Source organism: Chrysemys picta, chromosome 1 (genome assembly GCF_011386835.1).
Source record: "Chrysemys picta bellii isolate R12L10 chromosome 1, ASM1138683v2, whole genome shotgun sequence".
NCBI classification, from domain to species: Eukaryota; Metazoa; Chordata; order Testudines; family Emydidae; genus Chrysemys; species Chrysemys picta.
Genome location: NC_088791.1, coordinates 65,514,580 through 65,527,152, shown reverse-complemented (window position 1 = coordinate 65,527,152; position 12,573 = coordinate 65,514,580). Strand labels below are relative to the sequence as shown.

General features: G+C 40.4%; 1 protein-coding gene across 7 annotated transcripts in view; it reads left to right on the top strand.

Moving 5' to 3' along the window:
- Window positions 1–12,573, top strand: part of CPSF6 (cleavage and polyadenylation specific factor 6) — a 49,877-nt gene that overhangs the window by 7,620 nt on the left and 29,684 nt on the right. For all 7 annotated transcript variants that reach the window (XM_005280033.4, XM_005280036.5, XM_005280035.4 and 4 more), the window contains exon 2: window positions 10,424–10,633. In XM_005280033.4, coding sequence (XP_005280090.1) covers window positions 10,424–10,633 — 210 coding nt within the window. The remainder of the gene's footprint in view (window positions 1–10,423; window positions 10,634–12,573) is intronic.

Genomic DNA, 12,573 nt, shown 5'->3' with positions numbered 1-12,573 from the left:
TGAACATTGTTTAAAATTTTCTTGCTAAACTATGACTATGATGGGCACATAGTAGTTTCTTTATGTTCTCAGTAGGTTAAATTCAGCTGACATTTTTCCAAAAGCTGAATTATGAAATTAAAGCAGGAAGCTGAGTTTCATCTTTAGGAGAAGAAGTTATGGTCCTTCCTATAGTAGAGATGAGATTTCCAGGTAAGCTGGAGAGCATGAGGGTGGATTGCCTTTGTGTGCTTTAGTGCCTTAAATTGAAGGAACTGTTAAGGGGAAAGGAAAGGGGAAAAAACTTCAGTAGTATTTTCTCTTTGACCTTGATTCTGCAGTGGTTGGTGGATGCAGCAGGTCACTATCACAGTTTTTTTCTACAGCAGAGCCTGGTGGCATATGTACAGTTACATTGTGAATATGTACTATTTTTGCATTTTGTGTCTGAACATATACATATATAGATGACTCTGGTCTTTTACAGAAATAATTAGAAGATAAACTTGAAAACAAGAAATAGTTTTGAGACATACACACAGTTGAATAATAAAAGTAATTAGACAGGGTGGCTAACTTATGCTAAGCATACAAGAGACTACTATAGTGTTATGAAGTAGGTTTTGAGCCAGCTGGTATTTAAATAGCCCCAGGCCCCTTGTAGTTATGTAGTCCATGGGAACATAAACTTTTTAAAAGAAAAAACACTCTTCTGAAATCTGTTAGCTATCACGTGACAGCACACTATGGCTTTGCCTAGCACCCTGCTGCAAATTTTTGGACGCACTGGTTATCTTTCTGACTTCCTCCAGAGAGCACAATGGAAACTGAAATAGAGAAAATGAATGGGGTAAATTCTGTACACTTTTTAAGGATTTAGATTGGTTTACAGATAAAGATGTTTGCTTTAATATTAAGATAAGGTGTGTAAATCAAATATGGCTTATTGAAAAATAATTTCTTTGAATTTGGCAGGCAGTTGACCATGTTATTAAGGTTTTGCCCTTGCTTATAAGGTCTTGGGCAGAGACTGCCTGTTACTGAGTGTACGTACAGCACCTATCACAATGGGGCCTCAGTCCCTGTTGGGCCATCTAGAATAGATGCTACCATAATACAGACAATAAAATAATATTCATATATGCTCTTAGCTACAAGTGGATTTTTCTTAGTTATTCCACTTGTACATAATTTGGCCACTTTCTCAATTTTGTAACGTAATATTCTCCATATATACTAATGTGAGCTGAAACAGTATGATGTAAAGTGCAAGAACCTACAAGTCTTGCAGGATCCACAAAATCTTGTCCATCATCTTGGATGGTTCTCTTTGAGGAGGGAGTTATCAACTACTGTATTTTAGTAGCATCAAAAGGCCTTTTCTTTTGTTAAAGCTTATTTGAGTGTGTATACATCAGTTTTAAGTACATGAAGCTGTTTCAGAAGCTTCAACATCTGAGGATTCATTCCCTGCCCTGAAAAAAGATTGATACTGTATTGGTTGTATAGGACTATACAAATCTTTCTATTTGTGATCTTTCAGGACCCGCAAATCCTTTCCATAAAGTAACAACACTGTGTGTGCATCAATAGTTTGTATACACATTAAGATGAGTTAAAAGAAACAAAAACAGTAGTGGAAACTTAGATATTTGCCTCAGTTCTTCCCCCTCTCTCCCCCTCCCAAAAAAACCCTGCAGCACATTATATTTGGGGGTGGGGAGAGGGGTTTCACTTATTTGTGTGAATGATTTTTCTATTCATTTTTCTGTTAACTTGATATGTGACTATGGGTAACAGAATGTGCACAAAAATAGCAAATCCCATAGCTCTTCATACAATCTACAGTAATTGGCCAGAGGTAATTCAAAAGAATCTGTAAAGACTGTCATCCAGACGGCTCTTCCATATAGATCCATAACGAAGTCCTTGTGATTCTGTATGGGCATAGGGGTCTATCTGCATAAAGCAGCTTGCAGCCTTGAGTCCTAAAATGAGACACATTGAGCAAGGGCATGTGAAATGGCAGGTTTAGAAAATATTAAATGAAATAACGTCTTGCTTGTTGTCCTGCATGGAGGCTAAACCACTGTGCCTCCTCTACACAGGAAGACAGTTTTTTCTTTGCCTGTCCAGCTCATTCTTGTGTTTGCCCTTATTTCTTCATTCTCTGTTCAGTCATGTGAATGTGGTGGTAAAGTCCTATTCTGGAAAATAAGGGGTGTGGGGGGGGAGGAGAAAGCTATTTTGTTTGAAAAAACAGAGAGGGAATGGTATGTTAAAAATAGTAAAGCAGCAAAAATTCCTAGATTTTTGTCAAGCATTTCTTAGATTACATCTCTACCCCAATATAATGTGACCCGATATAACTCGAATTCGGCTATAACTCGGTAAAGCAGTGCTCCAGGGGGGTGGGGCTGCGCACTCTGGCAGATCAAAGCAAGTTCGATATAACGCGGTTTCACCTAGAGCATGGTAAGATTTTTGGCTCCCGAGAACAGCATTGTATCGGCTAGAGGTGTATTTTATTTAATATTATCTAAAAAGTCCTAGTTATGATCTGGAATTAACATATAATTGAATTGAAGGGAAAAGGATGGAATTTCATATCTCTATTGCTACTGGTATGGTGGGCTGAAATGTTTTCTACAAAACTGATTTAAGGGTGCAACATTGTGTTGATTTGTTGACTTTTGGGGCAAGAAAATGTTAACATTTTAATTTGAAATCTTAGATTTTTGAAGAAAGGAAAAATGTGATATGATAATAGAGTTGCAGCATCTATGTAACTTTTTGTATTGCATGTGTAATCTGGCAGTCTTCTTGGTATTGGGTTACAATAACATGGGGATGTTCTAAAAACACATTTGATGATTGGCTTTATTATCCTGTCTGTCATGGAATACAGCAGTCATGCCTTAGAGATGTTTTAGAGGTGAATGGGAATGCACTGTGACTACTCTAATAATTTCAGTTCCAAGACCAAAGTGCTTAGGTGAACAACAGCTGTCTCACCTCTCGGACCATCCCTTCTGGAGTTCCAGGAGACTTAATTCTTCTCGTTCACCCTGTTTAACATCTCTGCAAAGTTCTTCTTTTGAGTGATTGCACTGGTGTGTGTGGTCCCAGTGTACTGGAGCCCAGAGAGTTTTCTGCAGCAGTACTCATAGGGATGGCACATTCTTATGGCCCCTCTTGAAGCTGTATACGTTGCCTCTGCCCTGACCCCTCAGTTCCTTCTTTGCCAGTGGCCTGAGCTCCCTGGGCAGTTTGCCTCACGATTCTTCTTCTGTGTAGTCAGTGAGTTTAATTCTACCTTTCCTGTGAATAGAGAGACCAGGTGAGTGACATAATATTGAGCCAACTTCTATTTGTGAGAGAGACAAGCTTTAGCAGTTAATATCCAGTAGTTGTTTCTTTTATTTTATCTGTTATTTTAGTAATTAGTCTTTGATGCTAGGGACTGATGGAATGCAGCACTCACTGGGCTTTTAGCACTGCCTGTTGCGTGGGTTGTCGGTCCTGATCGCGACCTCCACATGGGTTGTCTTTTGTGTCTCAGTAACAGACACGTTAAGAAAAGCAGTATCTGCCATTCTTTCAAGAAAAGAATGCAGATTTCCAGAGATCTGCAACTCAGATTATGCATGGAGCAGGCGATGAGGCCTATCTCAGCCTCTGACCCCTCGACCAAACACCCCGTCACCTGCCTGCAGTTTGCTACCAAGGCTTCAGTGGTCTCTGGATTCAGATTATTCTCCATGAAGAAAGAGGGTTGGTCTTGCTCTCCAGAGCTTCCCTGAAAGGAGATATATAAGACAGACTGGAGCTACATGAAGTTGAAAAAAGACTCCTCTTCTTCAAAGGACATGGAACATCACTGGGACTCTTCAGGTACTCAAGGTAGGGATGGCCATTGACCTGTTTCCCAGCACAGTACTGGGGAGATGATATCAGTACTGTGCCATCAACTCCGCTTCTGTTCGTGGAACAGCCATTGAGTCTAATGCCAATGGATTATGTTTTGGCACCAACCTTACCAGTACCAATGACCCCACAACCTTATGAGGCAGCAAAGGATTTGCTTTGCCTCTCCATCCTGGGCTGTCCTGTGGTGGGGGAGTCAGTTATACTGGCTGTACCTCAGGCTGTTCCCAGACCAGCTCTTCAGCTCCAGTGCAGAGACGAGTATTGGTACCAGCTAAGAAACATCGGAAGGGATCATCTAGTCTGACCTGCACATTGCAGGCCACAGAACTCACCCACCCACTCTTGTAATAGACCCAGATCCTCTGGCTGAGTTACTGAAGTCCTCAAATCATGATTTGATTTAAAAGACATCATTTAGTTTAAACCAGCCCCATGCTGCAGAGGAAGGCAAAAAAAAAAAATCCCATTGTCTCTGCCAATGTGCCCTGGGGGGGAAATTCGCTCCGAGGCGAAGTTCCAGCTAGGACACTAACTGCTAAACTACTACTCTAACACTTAGGTACTTAACTTAATGGTCTAACTATCAACTAAATACAAAGGAGACAGAACAATGGATCGTAAGAACTTCTAACACTCTTGTGATGCAAGACAAGGCACTCCGACCAACTGTCATGGGAGGTAAGACGGAACTGAGGGGATAGGGTTGGCGGCGCCTAATATACCAACTCATGAGCACGGCACTCATGGGGGCACCTCAGCCGATCCTACGGATACCACTAAGGCAGAAGTCTCTGACTGTGCACATGGGCGCACACACACCTAGAATGGAATGGACATGAGCAACACATCTCTAAGAACAACAGTTACGAAAGTTAGGTAACAGTTTTTTTTTAAGTCCTCCAGCACTTCGCCATCCCCTTCTAGGCACAGTTTGTCTTTTAGTCTGCCCCCAAAAGGAGAGCGCCAGTACCAGGAGTGGGATTGATTATAGAGCAGAGAAAGTATTGTGGACCGGTACCTACTGGCTGCCCATGCCTTATGCTTTCCCGCAGTGGCATTTTTGGAACATGGAACCCTATCCCCCAGGTCTCAATCACTTGCCCAGTTGAAAGGAATGTTGCTATACCATACAGCAAAGCAACTTCCATGGCCACCTTGGTTGAAAGCTGGGCACTGAGCAGCTAGTGCTGCAGGAGGAATCGATGCAGGAAGAGTGGGTTTTACCTCAGGAGGATCCATCAGCTCCTGTTAACCTGTCTTCCTCCTCACCTGATGACTCAATGATTGTGGACTCTTCTTCTCTTGTTCCAGAAGATTTTAAGTCTTACACCAAGTCCCATTGAGAATTCCTTTAGTCAGGCAAGCTGATCTAGTACAATTGAACACTCACAGGCTTTTGGACTTTCTCGAGATGACTACCCTGGGGAGGGATGCCCTCCCAATTAATGACAATCTTCTAGAACTCGGAAACACTTCATGGTACCTGCTAGCCTCCTTAGCTCCTACAGCTAAGCGTACAAATAAATATCTTATCCCAATACATTGGTTCAAGTGCTTTTATTCCTATCCAGCCCTAAACTCTCTTATATTTATGGCTGCCAATGAGAGAGCACGTTGGGAGATTTAAATCAACTCCCAAAGAAAAAGAGCAGAAGAGATTTAAGTTGTTTGAGAGAGAAATGTACTATACCTCTTCTCTTCAGATGTGTATAGCAAACTAACAGGCACTGTTAGTTGAATATGACTTTGTAAATGGGAGTTAATGTTCAGGTTTACTGACAAACTACCAAAGGATGCAAAGGAGGACAAGACCTCACCCAGCCTGCTCCTGACGTCATGGGCCCTTCTTCTAGGGTGATGGCTTCTGCAATAACAATGAGACCCCCATGGTTATGTAGCCTTGGACATCCAACAAACCATAGAGGACCTTCTGTTTGATAGTCAGTTCTTGTTATCAGGCAAGACTAATGAAACTACTTTCATTTAAAGCCTCTTGTGCTACCCTTTATGTCAGTATATACCCCGGCAACAGTAATATCCATGTCAGTTTTTATATGCAGTCTTGATCTCCACCAAGGTAACATGATTTTTTGAGAAGGAAGCACAAACGTCAGAGACAGAGGTCCTTCAACTTCACTTGGAGTCAGCCAGCTTGTCCTCAGTCAGCTGTGTGGAAACAGCCCATTTAACTTGTCCTTTGAAGACAGCGATGCAGTTGTTGGTGTTCTTCCTACTATCTTCTCACCCCCTCATTTAGGGAAAGATTGTCCCATTTTCTCAATGCTTGGGAAGCCATAATGATGGCCAACTGGATCATAAGCACTACGAAATTGGGATATTCTATCCATTTCCTCTCCATCCACCTAACCTTTTCAGGGACCCATCTCACGAGTTAGTGCTTCTTCAAAAAGTTCAGACTCTGTTAACTTTAAGGGCCATACAAGAAGTTCCCCATCAACACTGGGGAAGTTTTACTCATGATACTTTCTGATCCTCAAGTTGAAGGGGAGCGGAGGTTGAGACCCATATTGGACTTTTGAAATCTCAAAAAAGTCATCATGTACATTAGACTTCACATGGTTTTCCTGGCATCAATCCTAGATCACAGTTACTGGTTTGCTTTCCTTGATCTTCCATGCCACGGTAGTGCCAAGTAATGGGAAGTTTCTGAGATTTGTAGTAGGAGGCCAACACTATCAACACACAGTACTTCCCTTTGGCCCATGATGTCAGTGCCACATGTGTTCACCAAGTGCGTTGTAGTGGTGGCGGCCTACTTGAGGAGAACAGGAATGCACGTCTTCCCTTACTTAGCCAACTGTTAGTGTGAGAGAGATCTGAGCATCAGGTTCTCCACCACATTGTTTATCATTTTGTCTCTTTGATTGTGTGGGACTCAGCCTGAAAAAAGGGAAAATCCAGATTAATCCTGACATAGAACATAGAATTCATCTGGGCCCTTCTCAGTTCTATAGCTCACACCTCTCCTCCACAAAGACAGTCAGCCCATTCAATTCAAGCAACTTCATTAGCTTTTCTATGGGATGTCCCCATTTGTAGGGCTGCTACTTTGTCCTTTGTGCATACCTTCACTCCTTATGCCATCACGCCTGCTTCAAGATCTAAAACAAATTTTGGGAAAACAGTATTGCAGTTCCTATTTAAATAGTCTCTGCGCCCCATCTCCTAATGGTACTGTTGTGTGTCATCTGAGTGCAACACACGTGATAGCGTTACCAAATAGCAACTGAAAAAACGGGACAGGGAGTGAGGGGTAATAGGCGCCTATATAAGAAAAAGCCCCCAAAAACGGGACTGTCCCTTTAAAAACGGGACATCTGGTCACCCTACTCAAAGAAGAAAAAATGGTTACTTACCTATATTGTAACCCCTTTGCACCAGAGTCCCGAGTCACCATATTCTGGTGCAAAGGAACTCTCAGGGATCGGAGCAGCATTGCCCTTATATAGCCTTGAGATGGGCCATGAGGATGTGCAGAGTGTGTGCGCCACCTTGACAGGTACAGCTACAGAAAACACTCGGGCTCTGACTGGGTGCACTCTCCAATGTGGAATACATATGTGCAACCACATCTCAAAGAACATCAGTTACAATACAGGTAAGTAACCTTTTTTTCTGGGGAAGATCTTGAGACAACACAGATTCATATGCCAGTAATACATGGACAACACCCAACTGTACATCTCCATTATGTCAGATACAAACAGTGCCTTCCCTTAGCTGTTTTAGGCTATATCTGCACAGCAAAAGCTGTGCAAAGACCAGCCTACTAGAGCTAGCTTGAATCTAGCTAGCACAGGTAATATAGCAGTGATGGTAGTGCACTCTGGGCTTCAGTACATGTAGTACAAGCCTGGGATGGATCCTGGGTATGTACTTGGCTTGCTAGCCCATTCAGAAGCTCATGTTGCCCTGTCTTCATCACTGTTGTTACCCACTCTAGTTGGATTTAAGCTAGCTAGGGTAGGCTAGCCCGTACACAGCACTAGCTCAGGTAGGTTAGTCAGTGCACAGCTTTTGCTGTGTGGACATACTGTTAGTGTCAGCGAAGAGTAGATGACTGATACTAAATGCGGGCAATACAAAGTAATGCTGGAGAGAAGATAATGCTTCATAGAACTCAGAACCACATTAACACCCTCCATGGGGTGGGGCCAGCTGGAATCTTCATTGTTACTGGATGCCCAAATAAATATGGCTGCTGGAAAAGAGCTCTTCTGCCTAAAGCTGGCCAGGAGACTGCACCCCAGGGTGTCAGTTTTGGAGTAGGCCACAATGATCCATGCATTAATGACCATCTGCATTTATTGTTGCAACATATTGTACCTGATTGTGGAACACTGATGCATGTTGGTACCTCCTATTCTCTGCCTGTGGCACATAATAGTCTAGTTTCCAGTGGGCTATAATATTTTGGTCTAATTTCAGTTGTATTTAGTGTGCAGGTGCTGGGTAGTGTAGGTGGCATGTTATGTACAGGAAGTCTCTTCTGGCCTTAAACTCTTGACTCTCCGATTGTACCACATTGTCCAATTAGTTCAAAGTGAAACAGCTTAACTTCTTAATAACATGGGTTGCTGACAGCGTATCACCGCAATGTTCTGCTCATTTCACTGGCTACTCACTGAACCGAGTCAAACTTGGGGTTTCAGTACTGATCCTCAAAGCCCCTCATGACATTGGCATGAGCTGGTTTAAAAGCTTCTTCTCAGTAATTCTAAACTCCCATGTCAGCTGCATTCCTCAGGAACTGTGGAACTACTAAAACATGTGAAGACTTATAAATGCAGGTGACAGAACTGAAAGCTGCTGGCCTAGAAGTGTGAAACTTGTTTCTGCAGGAAATTAAAATGATCTTGAACCTAATTTTCAGAACAAAGTGCAAAATTCACCACTTTGATTTAGCTTTCCTGCATTTAAAATAGCAATCAGGAGGGAAAGAAACAGAGACTCTTTGACTTACAGAATTTGTAAGACTGTTAAATACTGTGGTGGTGTGTGTGGCCTTCATATATTTACTGACTCAATTAATGTGTGGGTGAAGTAGATATTTAAAAACAAAAGTTAAGATACAACAGAATTTTATATAGTAGAAAGGGGTTTATGTGGGGGAGAGCTTGCTGTAAAATACAGAACTTTGGTAGATGGAGATTTGTTTTGCCAAGAGAATTTTGGAGGTTCATTTCACAAGGGAGAATATGGGTGTTATAACTTGGTATTTTTAGTAGTTGTGCAACTGACTCCTTTACAGAGCATCGGGAAACACTCTCCTCTTATAAAGAGTATGTAACCAGCTTTTCCTGCCCTGTGGTCTGGAATCCTGAAGTGGGGGAAAGCATCATGGGGAGTGATTTAAGGGGAATGAACCTGTTATGCGAGGGTCTGAGGAGAGTTTGTTATGGCAGGACCCTAAGGCAATGGTCTAGTCCCTGTAAAATAATAATTGTAATACAGGTAATGCCAGTGCGTTGTCACTCTGATTTTGTGGGTGAGGGACCAGTAAGACAGATGCTAACTTCATTTGCCAAGTTGTCCATTTATACGACTGTAAGTGGAGATTAAAAAATGTAAATGGCTGCATCAAGAGGAGTGTTCAATTTAGAGAAGATACTCTGGATTAAACCTTTAATACATTTATTACTGGAGCCATAGCCAGGAATTTTTTTTATATGATGCCCCCTAATTGCAAAGAAGAGTATGTTGCCCATTTTAATGTTAAAATGTCTAAATTTTAAAAAGAACGTGGATTGATAACTCAATTAAAAATTGATTTATTTTTGCTCCTATCTTAGTCATTTCCCATTCCAACTCATATTGTGATGACACGGTGATACCAGAAAGTGGGATATAGCTTTCTTTGAAACAGTCAATGTTTCCCCTTTATATTAAGTGGGATCACTAGAGTATGAAATGCTCCCTTCTTGACCCTTTATTGGAGAATCAGGGATCAAGTTTGGGATCCAATCTCTGAAAAGTTTGGCTGTATGTTGCGTTCATTGCCAGGACTCTCATAAAATCTCAAACCACTTTCCCTATCAATTTCTTTTAATATAGGAAAATATTTACTTTGTTTTTGCATAAGAGCTGAAGTTAACATGCTGCTATTTTGCTTACCAGCATCATTAATGTCAGCAACATTCTGAGAATAGGATTTGTGTTCTCTTGTTTGTCTCTATCAGTAGAACAAAATCATTGTAGGATTAAGCAGTAACTATAGGCTTTTTGTTAATTTTCTGTCAGTTTGGTGGAATTTTTTTAAAAGTAGAAACCAGAAGGCAGTAACATCAGATTTATATACATTTGAATGTAGATCAAATTGAGATGTAAACTGTTTCACAAAGGAGGGATATACTGTTGCACTTCAAGCCCAAATGTGTCCGTCTTACCTCATGTGATAATTCTCTGGGACATTTAGAGCAGTATTTGTTTTGAATAAATATTAAGAGTATTTTAGATAATATGTAATCCACAGCATATTTTTTTTGTATTTTAGGAAGCTGAATATGGTGGACATGATCAAATAGATTTGTATGATGATGTCATCTCTCCATCTGCAAATAATGGCGATGCCCCAGAGGACCGTGATTATATGGACTCTCTCCCACCATCAGTTGGAGATGACGTAGGTAAAGGAGCAGCACCAAATGTTGTCTATACATATACTGGAAAGAGAATTGCATTGTACATTGGAAATCTTACTTGGGTAAGTGTTGGAATTCAGCTACACACATGCTTTTTTATTATGGGCAGTAATCTTACACTGATCAAATGTACTCCTTGTAGTTGACAGAATTTAACTAAAATATTTAACTTTTTGGCACATAATACAAGAAAAATAATTTATTGATATCTTAGAACAGAGAAGCAGGTTTTCCGAACATTTTAGTGAAAATCTTGGGGGAAGAATACAGTTTTGGAATGTTCATTAAAATGGAGGATATTTACAATATAAAGGTTCAGTTGTGTCTTACTTGTAGAATAAGTTAAAGGTGAAAGGGGAAGCTTTCTGAGAAAGCATGGTAGGTTTGCCACGCTATTAGGGCTTTGGGGAAATTCTGAAGAGAAGAAACAGAATAAATTAATACTATCTAGTGCCTTATGACTATAGACTTATTTATTTTGAATAATCCCTTGTTGAAGCTTTTACTTTTAAAAGAGAACTGTAATGCTCTTTGAGGTTTCTTTGAGAATTCATCCTCAAAGACTCTGCCTTGCAGTGACTTTCCAGGCAAAACTGTTCCAAGCATCTGTCTTAAGAGTAGTGTCTGCAGTATTTTCAGGTACTACAGAACTGAGAACCAAACTTGTATTTCCCCAGGGAAATAAGTTTTGTTGTTGGCACTAATTGTTAACCTTCAGTATACTTTTTAAAAATAAAAATGTGTAAGATGCTAAATCAGTATCTGAACTAATTAGCCTTTACTATGACAGTTAATCTGAAAAGCAATTTCTCACCCCTTCCATGCAAAATTCTGAGTTCATGGTTGCTTCCTCTGCTAAAACCTATACTAGTGCCAGGCATGCAGGAAAATGCGTCATACTTTGTTTTAAGTGTTTGATGTCGTTAAGTGTTGCAGTATCCTGATTTCAGGCTCTTTCCAGGTAAGTAATATGTTTACCTTCTTAAGGATTGTCAAGTTTTTCTTTGATTTTTTTTTAAGTGGCATGAAATTCAGCAATGTAGTTTGCTTGCTGTGAGCCGGAAGGGTGTTGAGGGTTCTATACTAGAGCTGGGGGGGAGGATGGTATATAAGGAGTTTGAAAACTTGAACACCCAGTTCCCTCTCTCTCCTGAGATTTATGGGGGGTTCTGGAGTTAAAGGTTTTCTTCTTACTCCAACTCCTTCAGTACCAGTGCACACTTATGATCAGGGTGAACATGTTTAACTTCAGAAATGGATAATGTTTGACTTAGACGTTTGCTTATAGCAGAGTCAGTTAGATGTTGATGGATGTCACATATCCATGGGCCACTGAAGTGGCTCATAAATTCTGCTTTTCTTAATCTTTTTCTGTTTTTTTTTTTCTCTGCCATCAGTAAGTAGAACAAAACTTCTTAGAATCTTGCTGTCTAAACCTTAAAAAAAAGAGCAGTTCATGGTTCGGGATTTTAGTAAATTAAATTTCACTTGGGCCAGTTTTGGCACTGGTATAGAGCACCATGTATAAAGGGTACAAGTGCACTAACACATGTGAAAGTGAAGCACACTATTGAAATGGTCTTGAAATCTGACCTTGTTCAGAGATGTAGGATTTTGGGCTAATAGAAACTGAGTAATAATCTGTTTTAAAGATGAAAAATTTGCAATCGTTGAGGTATAAAACAAACAAACAAACAAAAAAAGTGACTATTGAAATTGGTCAGATTAAGCCTTGCAGCCATGAAAGTTATGTTTTTGGTTTTCACAAAAACAAAACTTCTTCTAACCTAGCTTTCTTTAAGAAGTAACTGTAAAGTGTCACTTTAAATATTTTCTGGCCTTTTCTACAAACAGCCACAGAAAACATCCAGTGAGACGCCCTACTACTTGATCATTTTCACAATAAAGTAAAAAGCAATAGTACAAACATACAGGATTAGACTGCTGTATTCATAGTGAAAATTGGCATCTTAATGTGTTTTGACATTTGAATATAAAAATA